A 21,673-nucleotide genomic window follows, 5' to 3' on the forward strand; every position below is an offset into this window, starting at 1 on the left:
ACAACTATTTATTAGAGACACGTACCAATAAAATAAAGCCGACAACCTGTAAATAATTAATCGATGGCTGTGTCCGACCACTGGTAAGAGAATTACAACCTAGATAATAAATTAAAACCATAGAAATAAAACAAAAACAAAGGTACCACGTATGATTGCCATAATATAAGTATCTGCTATCTATTCTGACCAGTGGCCTATTCATTTTTGGTTCGTGGCCTATCTGATTGTGAGTTCAATCGGTAATTAAAAGAGGGAGAAAAACATTACCTTGAATATATGAAAAAAACACTACATAAGGCTTTTCGATGTTACATATATTTTCCCCTAGATCTATAAGATTCTCATCACCTCAGCGCACTAGTGATTAAATGTTCGTGGCTAAAGAAATTAACGTATTATAGGACGTCATAAAACATAATAATCACAGAAAAAAATTGTTGTTTCTCGTAAAAAAATTATTCAGTAGGATACAATTGATTAACAAGCATTTATGAATAGCATACGGTTGTTCATCAGTTGTGTAAAAATTAAAACACTTCTATTAGTTAAGTTAATTGTTTTTATAATCGGATAATTTCTATCCACAGAATAATCTATTAAAAATAATTAAAGATGGTTTTTTATGTGAATACCGCACAAGAGTCCCAACTGCTACCAATCGTCTGGAACCAGTGAGACTGTGGTACCACGGCCAAAGCCAATTCAAGTAATCGATTTTTTTATTTAGAAGATTTGAAATGATAAGCCATGATATCATCTGTTCGAGCGATTAAAATCATTAAAACTAGACGTATCGTAGCATAGTCACTAGTCGATTATTTTCGTAAAAAATTCAAATTATAAACCATGACATCATCTATTTGAGCGATTAACAACGTTCGATTTGTATTCCAAATTAGAATAAGGTAAATTTAAGAATATAAGTACCATAGGCTCTCTCAGTAGTATTTTTTTTCTTGATGATTTAAAATTATCAATCATGATATCATTTGTTCGAGCAATTAACATCATTAACACTGTTCTATTTAATATCTACATTAAAATAGGGTAAGTCCACGAATATAAGGTATCGTTGTTGTATATGTCTGTTCTAATATTCCCAATGTTGGCAAAGTTAACCTGAAACGTACACTTTCTTGAAGCAATCTCTCACGGCTTAAAATAAAGTCTTGTTTGTTTTGCAGTAAATACTCCCTGGGGTATGTTTAAGGCAACCTTTCAGGTGCTAAATTTAGTCCCAAAGGATCTATAATTATGATTACTGTGGAGGTCTGTATTAGTGGCAAAAAAAAACTTGGTAAACCAACGCACTTTCAAATCTTTTCAAGCACCTAAATAGACAAAATAATACATATTTGTAATGAACGCAGGTCGGAGATGATGGAATAATAGTGAACGTTTCTGTTGAATGTACGACGCGAACTTGAAGGGTATAAAAGGCCTGTTTACGTATAATATAGTATTCAACGGAGTCAGTATTTCATTGTATCTTTTTGTCAACAAAATACTATATTATGATATTTAGTTCATTGTTTAAAGGCAACACTAACAATTTTTTTAAATTCTTCATTAAATTACTAGAAAATTTATAAAATATACATACAGAAATGCAGGTAGGTTTCAAAATTTGTTTTTTTTTTCAAAAAATCTTACGTGTGTACCCTTTGATGTGTTTTCTTCCCAAAACCCTTGAAACTTTTAACAAGGCATAATATTTAGGTTCTGATTATTTTCGTTCAAGGTTTTATTTGACTTTTAAAGCTCGATAACTAACAAAAAGGTTCCCGATTATCTTCCGGTGGGGGAGGCTGGTTGCGTTCCACTACAAAACTTTGACAGAAAGAATTTTTTCCAGAATCTCAATTTTGCAATACACACTTTACGTCATTGTTGTAATTTATTGACATATTTCGACATCAATTTCAATTTAAACTATATAGCTGAAAATCTGAATCATAAAAAAATGTGTATAGTGAGTTTTGATGTCATAAAATTTGCACTGCTTTTTCTGTCATTATTTTTCATTTCAACAATACTTTTCTTCAGTTTGCAACGTTTTTCCCCTCATGAGTTTCGTAGCTTTGGAATATCTCTTAGCGGTAAAAAGAAACTAAAAATGATGCCAGAATCTACCGACGGACTAAATGTATACCAATGTTTCCAACAGTGGAAGTTACTCTTAGTATTACACTGGTGAAAGAGATCACAATTCAGAATTGAATTGACGAATAAACGAATAGCCACGTACTTCCCTCAACTTATTCTGTCCCACCCTTTCCCCTTTCTACTACCTTCAGCCTTACCACATATTAATTGCCATAGTCTCACCGACCCCAGACATTTGAAAGCAGTTAGGAATCTTGTGCGGTATTTGCATTAACTTTTTTTTTTAAATTTTTGAAAATTTCAGAAAAATTAATGCAGTTTCTACGTATTTTATTAAATAAAAGACATTAAAATGAATATATGAAAGCATGAATTCAAATCGCCAGCAAAACCTGATTGTAAACTAGTATTTTTAAAAACACCAGGAAGCACGAAAAAAATATTTTGTAACCCTCCGTAACAAATTGCCATTCTCTAAACTCTCCACTCAGTATTCAAACATTGGTATGCAAGTTAAATGTTGGCTTTGTATAGCCATAAGGATTTGAATATTTCTCCAACCTCGGCAAGCCCTCGAGTAACTTTAGCGTGACATTAACGTATGACGGCGATGTAGACATTGTATAATAAATTTTCGAACTTTGGTTTCTTCCGTCAAAGTGGCTTTTTCAAAAAAAACATTGACACATTTCCTGGAAGTTCCGACCATGGAAAATATTTTATTAATTAGGAATGAAGCAAAGGGAGTTCCTCGAATTAAAGCCATGAGTTTAATTATAATTTATTCTAATCCTACTTAATTACAAAGAAGACGGAATAATTTAATTTTATTTGGTGGCTTAAAAGAGATTCAAATTTTTGATAAACTCAAAATAATAACTAATGGTCGAAACGTTAGAGGCGTTGTCCCGCCTGAAGACAGAGATCTTGGGTTCGATTACCAGTTGAGACCGTACCTATTTTTATTTATTTGTTCTGTTCATTTACGTGTTTCAGTTAGATGTATTATTATATTTTTCTTCAATGATATAATAAATCAAAAGTTATTCTACTACAATTATATAATTTATTTTTTGGAATGACTTTATTGAGTAAAACCTCAAATTGTGATATTTAATTATTGAAGACAATATTTCCGATTTTTAAACGAAAATCTGAAACAGAAAAATCAGAAAAAGATACGGTCACATCTAGGAATCGAACCCAGGACCCTTGCCTTGCCGGGACACCACTCTACCACTGAGCTAATGGGACCCTATCCCCTTCTGTCACTTTTAACTGTATCATACTTCGAATAAGAACTACCAACAATTTCTTAATTTTTTCACCGCACATTATTTATTGGCAACTATCTTTATGTATGATGGCAAGATTCAACCCAAACTAAATGCAATCTAGACAGCGTCTTTTAGATAAACCTATCTTATTTTTTATTTTATTTTAATGTGCGACATCTATTGACTTTTCTTCAAGTCTATGATGAATATTTATTTTTTGGAATATCTTTATTGAGTAAAACCTCAAATTGTAATATTTAATTATTGAAGACAATATTAGCGATTTCTAAACAAAAATTTGAAACAGAAACATCAGAAAAGGATACGGTCACATCTAGGACTCGAACCCAGGACTCTTGCCTTGCCGGGGCACCGCTCTACCACTGAGCTAATGGGACCCTATCCGCTTCGGCCCCAACATTTTCCGCTTACTGTGGTGGTAGTAAAAGATTTTCAAATACTGTCAGGTTAATCGTAACCCGGGAATTTTTATATGACTTTAAAAAAAATCAATTGAAATATTTATACACTTTTAAACAAAATCATAGGAGTCCCATATTAAAAAAAAATTGGACATGTTAATCCGAGACACTATATAGGTTACAAAAAAATTCTGTAGATGTTTTTAATTATTCAAATAAAGGTAGCAGCCAAAATTATGGGATAAATTACTTGAAGATTATATTGTTTATTCTGAATTTGATATATGAGTTCTACAAAAATGATCCTTGGTTGGATTCCTAGTTGAGACTGTTACCTTTTTATTTTTCTGTATCTTGTTTCATATTTATTTTAGATTTATTAGTATTATCTTCTTCTTTTTTGATAATATATTACATACATGGGTATATTGATAGTTAAAAAGAAAAGTTATTCCAATAAATTGCTGATATTATAGTCATTACAAAATCTACATAATATTTAGTTAATTTAAAATTAGTTCTTCTGAACTAACTGAACTAATGCCTTTTTCTGGTAGTTTTCTTTTTGTACTGACAAAGAAAAGATTTTACCGCAAAGATTCTAACAAACATACCTTGAGATTTTAGACAGTACCTAGTAAAATCTTTTCATGGCAAGCACAATGCAAGATTATTATTTTTTATGGATAATTTACTTATTTCCTTTAACTTTTCTTATACCGATAAACATATTTTCTCGGTAAATAAAATAAAAGGAAAACGTTTGCCAAAAATATATTACGTGTTTCGTTGAGTTGAGTTGAGTTCTGAAATCTAAGGACATAAAAGGAAACACCTGTTTGTTTATTCACGGCCTCGCAGTTGTGCCTTTAATCTTGCTGGGGAAATATACAAATTAATGTATTACTCGTGTGAGGGTAGGTTTGAACATTAATTATGGAAAGCCACCTAAAAGTATCAAGGATTAGGGGAATTCAATTTCTCTCACTGGCATATGGTTACTCTATTACTCCGCTAGTCCCATTTTCCAATGAAAGATTAAACAGAACATATTCCTTTAAATTTAGTTGTTGCTTATTCATACCAAATTGCCGTGAATGTTTTACGACAAATTTGTTTTCAGCGATTACCAAAATTTAATTTCTCGGGGTGTTCCGGAACAATTTTAATCTTCTCGTTTACGTGTTCTGGCTGTTCGTGACAATAAGGTCTGACATGATACTTTACGCAAATAATCAAATTAAGGTTTCACAAGCTTGGTTGTGTGAAGTGTGTAATATATTACCCCACCTTACATATTGATAAAATCGAACAAAATTTTATATCAACTGAAGTATTCTTGAAATGTCTTGAATTTTTTTATGTGAGTGGGTATCGCACAAGAGTCCCAACTGCTCCCAACAGTCTTAAGCCAGCGATACTACGGCCCCTCCTTTTGGGATACGTTGTGAGGTTGAAGAAAGTGTGGCTGGTAAGGAAATTGGAAAGAAAAAGATGGAAAAATATTTGGCTTTTTAAATCTGGTCACCAAACACGGCTTGAGTCATTTCAAGCAGCGTGTCGATTCAGAATGGCAGTTTTTCAGGATGATCCTGAAAGTTTCTACCGCTCCGATAACTGATATATAAAAAGGAATAAAATGAGAAATAATACCAATTATTCAAATAATATTACTTGCGCACGCCAGGATTTGAATCCGCGACCTCCGGACTCATAGCCAAGAAACGTAACCACTCAACCACCGTCAAACGCCGTACTTAATATAACCTTAAATTTTATACAAAAAATTGCATAATCCAAGAAGTGATGCAATGAAGAATGCGAATATGTAAAGGCAATAAATAGTCGAAGCGCCGCAGTATACAGGGAGCTCATTAATAGTTATTACATAGTAGTTATTATTATTACACTCCTAGTGTCACAGCTAAAATGTTTTCATTAAATCATCAAGTCGTAAAAATCTCGAAATCTGACTTTCCAAACAGAGTTCCAACCATTAAGGAAAGTCTACGTGGCCTTGTTCATACAAAGCTAAAATTTGGAATTGAAACAAAAATACCCAACTAAACTGACAAATATATTTCTTAAACAAAAGGTTTATATAGCTTATATCTAGTACGGATATACGCGATTTTATTTATTTGTATTTTAAATTATTTTATGTAACAGTCATTAAAGAATTCGATTGGACAAGATTATATTATATTATAAAATACAAAAAAAGTTTTTACGGTCTTGGTATTATCCGTAAAATCAATTTGTTTGCATTCCGTAACAGCTCTTATGGTCTCATATTGTCCCATATGAACTATGAACTAAACGACAAATTCTCCGACCTTCTGACAGTATCTGGTCAATATGCTAGAAGCCTGATGTGTTAATGACCTATAATATATCACAATATGCTAGAGAGCTGATGGGTTAATGACCTATAAAATATCACAATATGGTAGAGGCCTGATGGGTTAATGACCTATAAAATATCACAACATGTAAGACACCTAATGGGGTTAATGACCTAGAATATATATCAATGTATTCTAGAGGCCTGATGGGTTAATGCTCTATGATATATCACAAAATGCTAGAAGCCTGATGGGTTAATGACCTATAAAATATTACAATATGGTAGAGGCCTGATGGGTTAATGACCTATAAAATATCACATCATGTAAGAGACCTAATGGGTTAATGACCTAGAATATAAATCAATGTATTCTAGAGGCCTGATGGGTTAATGACCTATGATATATCACAAAATGCTAGAAGCCTGATGGGTTAATGACCTATAAAATATTACAATATGGTAGAGGTCTGATGGGTTAATGACCTATAAAATATCACAACATGTAAGACACCTAATGGGGTTAATGACCTAGAATATATATATCAATGTATTCTAGAGGCCTGATGGGTTAATGCTCTATGATATATCACAAAATGCTAGAAGCCTGATGGGTTAATGACCTATAAAATATCACAATATGGTAGAGGCCTGATGGGTTAATGACCTATAAAATATCACAACATGTAAGACACCTAATGGGGTTAATGACCTAGAATATATATCAATGTATTCTAGAGGCCTGATGGGTTAATGCTCTATGATATATCACAAAATACTAGAAGCCTGATGGGTTAATGACCTATAAAATATCACAACATGTAAGACACCTAATGGGGTTAATGACCTAGAATATATATCAATGTATTCTAGAGGCCTGATGGGTTAATGCTCTATGATATATCACAAAATGCTAGAAGCCTGATGGGTTAATGACCTATAAAATATCACAACATGTAAGACACCTAATGGGGTTAATGACCTAGAATATATATCAATGTATTCTAGAGGCCTGATGGGTTAATGCTCTATGATTTATCACAAAATGCTAGAAGCCTGATGGGTTAATGACCTATAAAATATTACAATATGGTAGAGGCCTGATGGGTTAATGACCTATAAAATATCACATCATGTAAGAGACCTAATGGGTTAATGACCTAGAATATAAATCAATGTATTCTAGAGGCCTGATGGGTTAATGACCTATGATATATCACAATATGCTAGAAGCCTGATGGGTTAATGACCTATAAAATATCACAATATGCTAGAGGGCTAGTGGGTTAATGACCTATAATATATCACAATATGCTAGAGAGCTGATGGGCTAATGACCTATAAAATATCACAACATGTAAGAGACCTAATGGGTTAATGACCTAGAATATATATCAATGTATTCTAGAGGCCTGATGGGTTAATGGCCTATGATATATCACAAAATGCTAGAAGCCTGATGGGTTAATGACCTATAAAATATCACAACATGCTAGAGGGCTAGTGGGTTAATGACCTAAAATAAATAAAATTGCACTAGTCCGTACTAGATATTTGCTATCAAATTGGTTGAGTATTTATCTGAAATCCTTTGAGTTTTGCATAAAAAATGGCAAACAGTCGTTCCTCTTAACTCTAATTCAATCACTATTTTTATAGGTTTTACACCTTCCCATGACTAAATATCCACCGATAAGCGTGCTGCCTGGTACCTGTAAGTATTGCGTGTCTGTTGGTCGTTATAATTACCGGGCGAGGGTTCAATGCCAATACAGTTGACTATGATAAAGTGTTTATCCAATGATAATGTTCTTGACCCAGACAGTTCGTGATTCCTATGATATTTGATTGTACACGAGATTCGAGTGAAGTACCCCGCTATTCAATTTTTTTGAAACAGCACGCAAACCCTCTCTTACTATGTTTGACATGCAAAGCTTTACTAGAGAAATGTTTCATTCTTAAAAAAATACATTTACTTGTATTTCTGTCATCATGAAAATTAACAATCATCATCGAAAATTAAAATTTCTGGATAGTAATATATTTTCTTTGAATTTAATTGTCATTTTCAAAACTTTAACTAATGATTCAGACTATTTTGTGATTCTTCACTGGTCTGAGCTTGTAATATAATAATTATTGTTTTAAATATAAATGTAATTTTGCGTCATTTTTACACCCCTGTCTTCTAACAAACCAAAGATAACGAAACAGTGTTGAACGAATGAAACATTTCTATATAAGCTGCTCTAAAACTGATGGATCCACAACGTGACAAAAAGTTTTAGTAGTTTTGATTTTCATACAGCAGTGGCTTATATTGATAATAATTATTACAATAAAAAACGCATAAATTTGTTATTGATCACTTTAATTTTATTTAAACTCTACCGGTTTCGAAAGAACCCTTCCTTCATCAGGAGAATATTTTTATTTTTATTTTTTATTTATTTTTTTATTTTTTATTATTAAGGAGAAAAAACAGATACAGATATCAATTGACAAAAATATATACGAAACATCAACTAGAGAATTCACCTGCATCCAAACTATTTCTCACGAATTAACTTAAACAGCAGTTAAAAACAATTTCAAATATTTTCACTTATAAATAGGGGAAAAATATATACATAAGAATATTATTTTACAAATAGAGATATGAAAGAAATGCGCAATATCCTTTTAAGATTTACAAATAATTTTTGAAAAAATTTAGAGGGTAAAACAAAAAAATATATATATATAAATAGATAAACAATGTTAAAAAGAAATTAAAAAAAATATAAATATATTTAAACGAAGTATGTCTAAGTTGTTTACTTTGAACTTTGTAGGAAAACAGTCTTCATTTTTCTACTAAAAGTAGTGCGTGTATCAAAAAATAAGTCAGATTCCTTGAGGTTTTGATTCTGATTATTATAAACTAATCTACGATACAAAATATTGACATATACATACAAAAAAACCTTTAGGTGTATGAGGGAGAGGTGGACAAAATGGAAAGGGTGGTAACGGGATTTCCAGGAAGAATAATGCGGTTAATTGGAAATATATCTAGAATCGGACTAAACAATAGATTTTTATTATTTTTTTTAATTCCTTTATTTTTCCCAATTTTTACATTAAGTACATACAATATTTTATAAATCAACGCACCAAAGAAAAATAAATAATTTTCAGTTTTTCAACATTGAGCACTTCTTTTAGTCTGTTAAATGTGTATGTAAGATATCTTATTTTACAGACGGTTTTATTAATTTGTGACTGCCAATTTAATTTCGTATCAATACTAATACCTAAATATCTGATCTTTCCAACTTTTCCGAGTTCAAAGTAAGATGAGCATATTTCTCGATTACAGTTGACATTATGTATTCTAATTTTAAGGTTATTGGGGGGTTTATTTTTTAAAAGGTTAGATAAAATGTTTGACTATAGTTTCAGAAGAGTCTATTACTTTTTAGCCATGATGAGACATATGTAATACATTTTGTTGCCTTCAAAAAAGTTTCAGGCAAGGATTTTTGATTCACTATTATTACTGTATAATCAGCGTAAGATACAATTTTACCAGGGATTATAACAACACATAAATCGTTTATGTATATTAGAAAGAGAATTGGGCCAAGCACAGTTCCCTGTGGTACTCCATTTTTTATTCCTGTTTCAGTACCATAAAAATCTCCTATTTTTTTTGTTTTCTGCCTTTGAGATAGCTAGAAAGAATTTTTAGTGTATCATTTTTAAACCTATTTGATTAATTTTTTTTACAAGTAGATTGTGATTAACCGTATCAAAAGCTTTTCTTAAGTCTAAAAATATAACTAAACTCTTTTTATTTTGATCAACAGATGTGTATAATTTTTTAATCAGATCGAATATTGCATCTTCAGTGCTTAGTTTTGTTCTAAAGCCATATTTATTTTGGGATAGAATTTTTATTTGTTCTAGGTAATTCACTATTCTATTTTTGATACATTTTCAAATAATTATTTTACAAGCAATAATTATTCGCCTGAAACACTCATCCACATTGAAAAATCTAGTGATAAAAGATACATGACGCCAACGGGACTTCGATTTCCGGTCGACAGCTCTGACCACTGAGCTATGGCGGCTTATCTCTTATCCGCGAAATAATTCAATATATACTATTGTTTCATTCAACAATTACTGCTCTGACCACTGGTCAACAATTAATGCTACTGGTTTGAGACCAAGGAAATAGGTCTGTAGTTGTCTAATATGTGCGTTTCTCCCGATTTGTGAATTGGTATTATGATAGAGATTTTTAATTGTTCGGGAAAATGTCCCTCTTTTATGGATATATTAAAAACATGAAGCAATGGAGTTAAAATGTAATGTTTTATTTTTTTAGTGTGTTACCTGATAAACCATCAATTTATTTACTTTGGTTATTTTAGGGATTTTCTGATTTGGAATGCTTCTAAATTGTCCGATTTTTGCCTTTATTATTACGGTGAAGACTTTTAACCCCTGTGTACTTATGAAAAGTGGAAATATTTGGACAAAAACAAAGCGGCAACAGACTAAATTCCTTCTTCTTATAAATTCATTCCATAAAAACACCCAATTCACTTTAGAGGTAAGCAGTATAGGAGGCAGTATATAGAGTTAAGCATCGAATAATTTTCTAGATTTAACACTAACTTCAGTAAATAATATAATAGAAATTAACATTTATCGTAAATCGACATCTCTTATAACTCGGTTTCACTTCTGCGCACATAGCACACACTTCACCATATTCTACACAAAATAGTAATAATAATTGAATAATTTATAATGCGCCGTTGTTGTGAAAACTAACCTCAAGGGTGCTGTACAATTTATTACGAATTCCCAGGCTCTATCTAATTTTATGATTTACAAACAGATACCGAAAGACAAACTTACCTAACAGGTGAGGTCAGATAAACACACATTCATTACAAACTTTACGACTTTGCGCGTAGATGACATTATAGTAAAAATACTGGACATTGATTTTAATTTGCTCGTTAACCCTCCGTTACAATTGATATTACATTTATTAAAAGATAAGTGGCAAAAGCAGATATTTATAGATATTTTTTCTTATTTAAAATAAATAATGACTTTGTTTAAACCATTATATATTTATTTTTGTAATAAACACTGACCGGTTTCGGAACAACCGTTCTTTCCTCAGAACAAAATATTTATTTATAATTGACGGCACTAGTGCCATACATAGTTTTTTTATTTTCTTTTTGTACATACATAGTACAGTATTCAATTTTGATGAGTAAAAAATTAAAGAATTAAATTAAAACATAAAAAATAAAATAACAGTAAAGGAAGAAGCAATAACATAAACCTGTAATGTAGTGACCTCATTAAAATATGTGGCGTTAAAATGTGTTATTAGTGCAGCTGAGTATCTGTGATTTTAGCGTATAAGTTCCCAAGTGTGTGCAATCTATTTATAACTGAGTTATATCCTGAGACTGTGGTATAATTGTCACAATAATACATACTAGAGGACTTTGATCTAATGGTAGGTAAATGAAATTGAATCAACATTAATATATCAGTGCTATCCAACTGATAATTTTGTACAAAGATATAAGATCAAATTTTTTTCTTCTATCACTTAACTTAAGCAATTTCAATTAATGTAATAAAAAATCATAATCTATTGTTTCTAAAGGAATTCAAAGCCTGAAATTAATACGCCTTGAAAATTTGCGGACTCTTTCGATGGTATTAATGTGATTATTTTATTTATTTATTTATAAGCACACTTTTATTTTTATTATACTTTTATAGTGACGTATTGCCCATCTCACTAGGTGTGGAACGCCTGTGTTGAGATGGCAATTTACATAGTGGTTGTTGATAACATAAAATCAGTATTTATTGTTTTTTTTTTTTAATTTATACAATTCAAGAATGAATGAAGACAGTGGAAGCGAAGCAATAATAATTTTTAGTTATTAATTAATAAAGTTTCTGTTTGACCAAAAGGCGTATTATATATATATACAGAGTAGGCACAATTTTTAGTATGTTATGAAATAGTTCAATGTATATTTTTATTGGAGGTAATCAATGATTTTATTTTTAAATAAAATTTTGATTATGTCAATAGGTAGAGAATTGAATAGCTTAATAGCATTGTATTTGAAAATTTTTTGTCCATAAGAAGTTTGACAAACTGGGATGTTAAAAGATTTTACATGTGAATATCTCAAGGCTCTAGTGCTTGTTCGTGCTTCATACATATGGGTATTTTTAAATTGATGAAGCAGGATATATTTTTAATATAATTTTTTCAGGTTTGAAACATTTAGTGTCTTAAAAATAAAATGAGTATTTGTTCTTAATGGGACTTTTAGAATAACCTTCAGAATTATTTTTTGAATCTTTGCTAATGGCTCCAGACAAGTATGTGTGGCATTACCCCAACTGACAACTGACAAGAGACGATTGAACAAGAGCACAGTAAACTTGTTTCAGTTGTTTTTTATTTAAAATATCCCTAAAATTTTTAAAGAAATAGATGAGTTTCCTCAGTTTTATCGTTAGGTTTGCAACATGTACATTCCATTTAAGAAGATCGTCTATTTGAATACCAAGATATTTTATAGTATCAACTCTACTTATTGGAGGACAAGTACATGGGGGTTATTACGGGGTTGCAGCTGTGCAGTTTGAGGCTTTGTTGCGACGGTATGAGCTTATTTGATATTCGAAATGTTAAAAATTTTGTTTTTCTGTATTCAAGGTTAGTATGTGAGCATCAAGCCAATTTTTAACAATACGAAGGCCATTTTCTGCCGTTTTTCAGACTTCATCCCAAGATTTAGCATAAAATAGCAAAATAGTATCATCGGCAAAAGTTGTGATTTGTCCACAAATTTGTAGGTTGCATAGATCATTAATATATATTAAGAATAATAGGGGTCCTAAAATGCTACCTTGTGGGACGCCAGAGACCGTTTTTTGAGGACGACTATAGGTACTGTTTATTTTAACGCATTGCGTTCGATCTGTTAGATAACTATAGAATAATTGCAGGACTGAGTCTGATAATCCTATCCTCTTAAGTTTATATAAAAGTATTTTATGATTCACAGTGTCAAACGCCTTTGCAAGATCTAGGAAAATTGCTAAACATTTATTTCCTTTGTCTACATTACTTATTATGAAGTCTGTAACGTTGGCGATGGCATCGGAGGTTGATAAATTTTTGCGAAAACCAAACTGGTTTGCTGATAATATTTTACTAGAGTCAAGGTAAGTAGTTAGTTGATCTCTTAGTAGTCCTTCAACAATTTTTGAGAGTGCACTTAGAACACAAATTGGTCGATAATTAGTAATTTCAGTTTTTTTTCCACCTTTAAAAATTGGAGTGATAATACCTTGCTTTAATACATTAGGGAAACAACCTTGAGAGAAGCTCTTATTGATTAGAAATTTAAGGGGAAAGGCTATATGAGATTTCAGCGATTTTAATAGTTGGCTTGGAATTTCGTCATGTCCAGGTGATGTACGGGTGATATTGAAGACAGGTGACCAAATTGAAGAGTAAAATATATACTAAGCCGGAACAAATTTGACCTGAGGAAGGAACGGTTGATCCGAAACCGTTCGGCGTTTATTACAAAATCAATATATAGTGGTTAAAACAAAGCTGCATTGCTTCAATTATTTGTAATGGATAACCACATAGTTATAGCTACTTTCAAAAGTATTTATTTTTAAATGCTTGAGAATTTAGGACTTTTTTAATTTTTATGAAATGCCCTTAAAAATCTTTCTAATTATTCCTGTCCAGACGATGCGATGGACACCGTAGCTTTATCCGAATAAACAAGCGCGACACGACATAATAAACCAAGTCATATCGTACTTGATTTATATTGATCTTCGATTATTTCGTTAGCCCAAAAGTAATTTGAATTTAAATAAGATATTTATGTTCAAATGAAACAAGATTTCTAACAGAAACTCTATTATACATCACTCTTATAATAGTATATATATTGAATGAAACAGGATTTCTAACAGAAACTCTATTGTACATCACTCTTATAAAAGTAAATATATTAAATGAAACAGGATTCAAACAGAAACTCTGTTGTTAGAATTATTGTATATTGTTAGAAACTCTTATAAAAGTATATATATATTAAATGAAACAGGATTTCTAACAGAAACTCTATTGTACATCACTTTTATAAAAGTGAGCATATTAAATGAATCCGATCTTTCTCATATAAATATTGTTTTACTGAGGAATGCATAATATACGAAGGTGTACTAAGGTTTTGTCACAAAATCCATAAATATAACTATCCGCACTGATGAAAAGAAAAACTTTTCTTGAGTTAGCTTTATGTGTTCATATTATTTTTCATCTTAGGTAATGGGACAAAGTCACCTCTGAAACAGACATATTATTAGGCATAAAAAATAACAGGTGTGGGGCGTACAGTACACATCTTTGACGTTACTCATATTATAAATCCCAATTTTTACAAAAATAAAATCCGAAGGTGATATTCTCCCGCCTTACCATTCTTTAGAAAATAAATAATATCATAAAATGAAGACGCATCTTTGTTTAATAAGAATGAAAAGATTTTTCCTTCTGAGATTTTATCGTAAGCTCAAGGCTGAAGGAAAAGGTGAGATTAACTTGAAGTAGGTATTTGGTATCGGGATTCAAATATTAATCCCGTCGTACACAGGGGTACTTACAAGCTACATGTCTGTGACGCAACAACAAGTAGCCTACCCATATGCTACTCTTTAAAACTAGTTTTCGTGCAGGGCACTACCAGTATTATACTGAAAGTGGTCAGTTTTTCAAGTGAAGCCGTGGCCAGCTAGCGACGAAGACGATAATATTGTTCTTCTTTATATTTACAAGCATAAAAACGATCTAAAAGAAGATTTTGGGTTCACACATACAACGAAATAAATGTTAATAGTAGGGCAATTGTTGCCGCCAAGAAACAACATGAGAATGATGTTAAATTGTACGGCAATTGTCGCCGCCAAGAAACTACATGAGAATGATGTTAAATTGTAGGGCAATTGTCGCCGCCAAGAAACTACATGAGAATGATGTTAAATTGTAGGGCAATTGTCGCCGCCAAGAAACCACATGAGAATGATGTTAATTGTAGGGCAATTGTCGCCGCCAAGAAACTACATGAGAATGATGTTAAATTGTAGGGCAATTGTCGCCGCCAAGAAACTACATGAGAATGATGTTAAATTGTAGGGCAATTGTCGCCGCCAAGAAACTACATGAGAATGATGTTAAATTGTAGGGCAATTGTCACCGCCAAGAAACTACATGAGAATGATGTTAAATTGTAGGGCAATTGTCGCCGCCAAGAAACTACATGAGAATGATGTTAAATTGACTTTTCTTTCCAACCTCAATCCACGCCTTCTCTGCTAATCCTTATAACGGATTCCGATTTCTGGTAGGTACATTATAGTTATACTGGTGGGCCCGGGCAGACGTTGTCCTGCCACAGACCGCCTTCTATTTGGACCGCATTTTATATAGAGCTCATTTTATTTGTTTTCGCTCTTGTCGAATATTTTTGCATTTAACATACAAAGAATACATGCGCAAGTCACATCTATCGTAGATATAGTTTTTACCATTCATTTGATATCGACCATTTCAGCAGATTGTGATTAGTATTCAGTATGATAATGAAAAATGAGACTGGTACCGTAAACTTTTAAAACTACCATAAAGTATGTCTTTCACAGTGTGACACATTGCCGTACGAATACGATCCATAGAAAACACTTTTTTGACTTGAACTCAGGACACTCACATTGCCGGGACAAATATTAATAAACTGCTCGTTTATAGATGGCGCTAATTTCATGTATTATTTAAAGTTTAAAAAACGCTTAAAAATTTGCTTCAAAATAATAGGATGAATTGCTTAAGGGGTTATATACACTTAGAATTTTCAAGAAAACGATATTTTTTATTTCATTTTCGTAATTAACATTTATTTAATTACACACACAGAAAATTTCAAGTCAATTCGGTTATTATTTTCGAAGTTACACGCATATTTTTAAAGACGTGTCGGAGCGGAGACGGTGACTCCAAAACGTATTCGGGGGTTTTAAAAGTTGCACCTGAGGACGATCAAGAAGTTATGAAGAAATAATATATTGGACACGTACAGAAGAGAATGGGCATGTGATACCGAGATAGTGTAAATAAAAATGCGAAAACAGTTGATAATAAAAATGAAAAAAATACAAAAAAAAATTTTGGTGGCAAAGGCAAACATAGTGGTAAAAAAAGTGGATTGAACCACCCATGCAATATTGTATAAAACAATATTGTGCCTTTCTTGAAAGAAATAATTTTTTATAAGGACCAAACTATTTATACTTATGCCGAATATACAGTCGCAAACAAATAATGCATGTTAATATTTTGAAGCACAACTTTGTGTGTGTTTTCACTGCATAAAAGTGTGTTTTCCTAAAATTAGCGTCATCTCTGAAGGATAAATTTATGAATAACTATTGTTGTCACAGAATTTGAACAATTAATCGAATTTCAAAGATGATTTTCAAGTTCTGTGAAGGTTCTATTCAAGTTTTGTTAGTAATAGAACTTGAATATAACCTTCACAAAACTTGAAAATCAACTTTGAAATTTATTGAATTGTTCAAATTCCGTGAAAAAACTCTTCCTAAGTTTACCCCTTTTTAATTTTTCACCCCTACGACGAGATCACAACTGACGAAAAAATGCTAAGTGGCTTACTTTATATCTATTTTCATAGAATACTTCATGGTTACATAGAGTGTGCTTCATTTGGTGCTCAGTGGAACACCACACACTTGAACAATCGTAATTGCTAGTGGTCCCCAGTTCTTGGAATAATGGAAATTCATGGACAGGTGACAAAATGTTTACGACAGTTCGGATTACGGTCCAGATAATGATCTAACAAAGGTTTGCGCCAGTTATTTTTGATATTTGATTAACTGAATCAGGAAGTATTTTGTTTTTCACACATAACGTGCGTTTGTATTAAAAATAACGCAATACCTACGAAGATAATAGGTTTTTAATCAATAATATTTTTTTTTTACATTTACCCCACTCAGGATTCATTTTTTCTGAAAATTTCCTTCTTGTCGTATGTCATCTTTTGGAATGTTGTTTGGGGGTAATTTTAAAGAAAAGGGAGGAGAGGAAGTTCTGGGAAGGCAAAAGGTATGAGGGTTGAGTAGGAATTTAGAAATCAGTGTGTGCAGGAGTGACTGACTTATATCCCTCCCACTGCGGCACAAGGCGATGGGTAGAGAGTGTAGTTGAAGAGGTCAAAGAGTCTCCCCCAACCATCCTCTGATCTGGCACACCACGCATCTGGTGGGCATGCGCATCCTGTATACACCCAGCGCGGTCCGTCCATACATGCTGTGGATAATCCGCATCCCTTGTATTTTGGAGTAAAAAGAGTTGGACTCACAGCACGGCGGGACTAAATTCACATACGAGTACATTCTCAAATACTGTGAAACGCGTACAACACACTGTGGTGTGGAAGCAATCTGTAAACCGTATCCAAGAATGCTAGAACGTACGTTCTTTCCGCCCATGCACTGAGACCCGCAAGCCAATATCTTCGTCAACTTTATACGATATTAATAACAGCATCCAACGTGCAAAAACCGTATTTAATGCTCATATGTATAATGCACAGAATCGTATACTCTATTACTAATCCATTGGAGTGTATGCGAGCGCTGCTTTGACAGTTTGCTTTGAGCTTAGATACTTCGCAAACGTGTTCTAAATGATTATATTGAATTGTGTGGTTGTATAATTAAATCATTAATGCGAAAAAGTTTTGTGTCTCGGCCATTTGCGGAAAAAAACTTATTCTGGATACTGGAAATATTGAGTTATGGAGCTTAATGGATTTATGGAGATAATTTTAGGCTAGCGTCTGGATTTGCATATTTGATAGCAATTACGTAGAAAGTACGAGTATAAACATTTGATGTCCAGCATCCCTTCTACAAAAAGTCACCGACCGCCACTGGTAGGTACACGCGACGATCGAAGAACCCGGATCCCCCCCCATAAATCTCCAAAGTAGCGAACAATTTGGGGTGACCTGTGGCAGAGGTGTTGGTTATCCAATAAATGGTTCCCGGGGCGGCGGTACTCAAAACCAACTCTTAAATTGAATTGTATTAAACAAATATCTGTTATTTATAGATTGTAAAGATAAATGTTCCACAAAGGTTTTTTTAATTTGCCTTAAAACTAGTAAAAAGGAAGAGGAATATAAGATGGGGATAGGAGATGCAGTCGATATATTTTATATTCATGCATTAATTTGTTATCGTATGCATTACTTTGGTCCGATATTTCATTGTTAAGAATGTTGATTTTATGAAATTGTGTGTTACACTGTGCATATATACGGAGTATTGGGGATTTTTTCTAAAGTTTAGTTCTACATGCAGACAAATAAAATAAGTTTGTTGGGATGGTCTTGACGATATGTGGATTTTTACGTTTTTAAATTGTTTAAGTTCAGGCAAGTAAAAGTACTTTATTCAGAATTTTAGATAAGAGAATTTGAGCAAAAATTAAACGTTGGAATTTATGGGATAATAGTGTTTTTGTAAAGAGAAAAGATGATACATCAACAGTTGTAAATAGTCCGCAAGAAGTATCGTCCGATTTTATTACCTACTAAGTTCGATTGAATTACATTACGTGTGCCGACCGCACAAAACGCGGGTGTTGTAAGGTTTGCGGTTGAAACCTGCTGGAGTAACTAGTGGATTCGTCCTACGACGGTTAAACCTCTATTTGAATACAGTTACAGTATGTAACAATATAAGTTTCAGATACAGTTTAAGAGATCAGAAAGTAACACCTAGTTAGAAATAACTGATATTGGTGAGTAACGTTTATTTGGAAGGCATGCTCTAACTAGTGCATTCATCCTATACGGTTGAACCCCTATTTGAAAACAGTTACAGTATGTAACAATATGAGTTTCTGATACAGTTTAAGAAATCAGAAAGTAACACCTAGTTAGAAATAACTGATATTGGTGAGTCACGTTTATTTGGAAGGCATGCTCTATCTAGTGCATTCGTCCTAGGACGGTTGAACCCCTATTTTAATACAGTAGGTATGTACAATATAAGTTTCAGTTTCAGTTTCAAGAGATCAGAAAGTAACACCTAGTTAGTAATAGCTGATATTGGTGAGTCACATTTATTTGGCAGACATGTTCTAAGATCATCAGGCAAAAAATGTGTATAACTATTGATAAATTAAATTGTTCATATAATATAATATGTTATTGCAAATACAGAAGAAATGACATTTAAAATAATATAAATTAAAATATTGTTTCTGAGTACCGTAATGAGAATCATGATTAATATGTATTAAAGGTGAACATATGTTTACAAGAAAAGGTTTTATGTAAAGCACCGAGGATAATAAATTATTATAAGCAATAATTATTAGCCTGAAACACAAATATAAATTGAAAAAATCTTCTGCGAAAAAATAAATACTGCCGTTTTTCTTCGAAGATTTTTTCAATTTATATTTGTTTTTCAGGGTAATAATTATTTCTTATCATAATTTGTTAGAAACATGATTCTTCCGATATAGTTTAAGAAAGATCATGTATCAAATTAGTAAGGAAAAACAAATGCATAAAATGAATGAAACCATCGTTATTTAGAATATGAATTCCTTGTGATATTCGTCTCATTTGGAAAACGTGCGACCAACCTCCTTGCGTATTATATAAATATATCTTTTTTTTATTCTTTAATATAAACCCCCGCTTAATAACACAATATACTTAATCACTGTCATGGGCATATTTTTTTAATACATGATTGATTTTTTAAATGAAATACTTTTAGTATTTATCGTAGATTTGAAGAAAATCGGTATTCCTAAATACGATTTTTTTATGTATCCTGTATTTGAAGAATATAATGAATTCTTAAACAGTAATTTATGCGGATTAAATAACTGGAGTATACACCTCAACTTATAACAAATATTAACGAAATTATTTTTAATATTGCATACAGGATCTTAAGAGACGTACATGACTTAGTTTAACCAGTGATTTCTGACCTTATTTGGAGTATAAAATGTAAATGAAATTTTGGTATCCGGTGATATTTATCGTTGCTTTTAATTTTTGATGGCCTCGACCCTGTCGAATACCTACTGTTTATTGGCTGGAAGATATAGGATATACCTATAAGTTATACCCTTTGTACTCTGTATTTTGGGGCAATAAATTATTTTTAATATTGCATATAGGATCTTAAGAGACGTACGTGACTTACTTTAACCAGTGATTTCTGACCTTTTTAAAGAGTATAAAATGTACATGAATTTTTTGTATCCGGTGATATTTATTGTTACTTTTAATTTTTTTGACCTCGACTCTGTCGAATACCTACTGTTTATTAGCTGGAAGATATAGGATGTACCTATAAGTTATACCCTTTGTACTCTGTATTTTTGTGCTATAAATGTTTTTTTTTATTTGAATTTGATGTTTTTAGTTGGAAAAAAGAAGAATTTGGTCATCAGAGATCAAAATCGCATCTACATTTGTTTTAGAAATAACCTTCAGAATCACTGTTTAAAGCAAGTCAAATAAGTCACTTAAAACATTGCGCGATTGTTTTAATATATTATAATTGTTTTGTTTGTTGCAGATAACATTGCATGTAGGCCCCAGGGAGTTCAAAGGTGTCGATTGATGTAAGTTTAAAAATTTATTAATTTATTCCTTATGTCCTATGTTATAATAAGTTACAAATATTATTTTTTGAATTCATTCCAACCCCAAGGTTTTTATTATTTCATTGATATAAAGAAATATCAACTATTTCTTGCCAAGTTCAGGTAATTAATGACTTAAAAAATTGGGAAATAACCTTAGCTACAAAAAGATAAAATTTTTATTAGATGTGAAATTAACTCAATAAAAGATAACTAGCAGTTAAAAACCCGCTCCGCGGGTTTTTTTCTGCTAGGCCCTGCGGGCGGCTCTCGGTTGGGCTTCGCCCATTTTAAGTGATATTAACAACAGTTAAATTTAATAGATAGATATTAGAACATTCACAGAGAGAGGGTGAGTATATATATTGTTAAAACACGGAACAGGAAGGAGTTAATTAATAATAACATGCTAAGTTTACGCATAATAAGAATGACAGTTGTTTGAATAAATGAAATTTTACGTATTTGTGATGGATTATTTCAAATGAAACACTATTATTGACTACATGTCTACAACTGATATTAACTGTTATCGTACCTAATATAATTAGCTCATAGGAGACTTGCAGTGCTTGAATATGTGTTACAACCGTCAATATCTATAAGTTGAATCAATATCGTTTAGTTTGTCACAATTAAAGATAGTTTTAACAAAGTTGACTTAAATAATAGA

At 31.9% G+C, this 21,673-nt stretch overlaps 1 protein-coding gene across 1 annotated transcript in view; it reads left to right on the forward strand.

The window, feature by feature from the left end:
• Positions 1-21,673, forward strand: part of rsh (Rap GTPase activating protein radish) — a 558,630-nt gene that overhangs the window by 39,523 nt on the left and 497,434 nt on the right. Inside the window, exon 2 of the mRNA XM_089642770.1 lies at positions 20,934-20,979. Within this exon, the coding sequence (XP_089498896.1) occupies positions 20,978-20,979 (2 nt within the window). The 5' untranslated portion in view covers positions 20,934-20,977. The remainder of the gene's footprint in view (positions 1-20,933; positions 20,980-21,673) is intronic.

This window comes from Hesperophylax consimilis, chromosome 18, assembly GCF_061612785.1.
Source record: "Hesperophylax consimilis isolate HC1 chromosome 18, BYU_Hcon_1.0, whole genome shotgun sequence".
NCBI classification, from domain to species: Eukaryota; Metazoa; Arthropoda; class Insecta; order Trichoptera; family Limnephilidae; genus Hesperophylax; species Hesperophylax consimilis.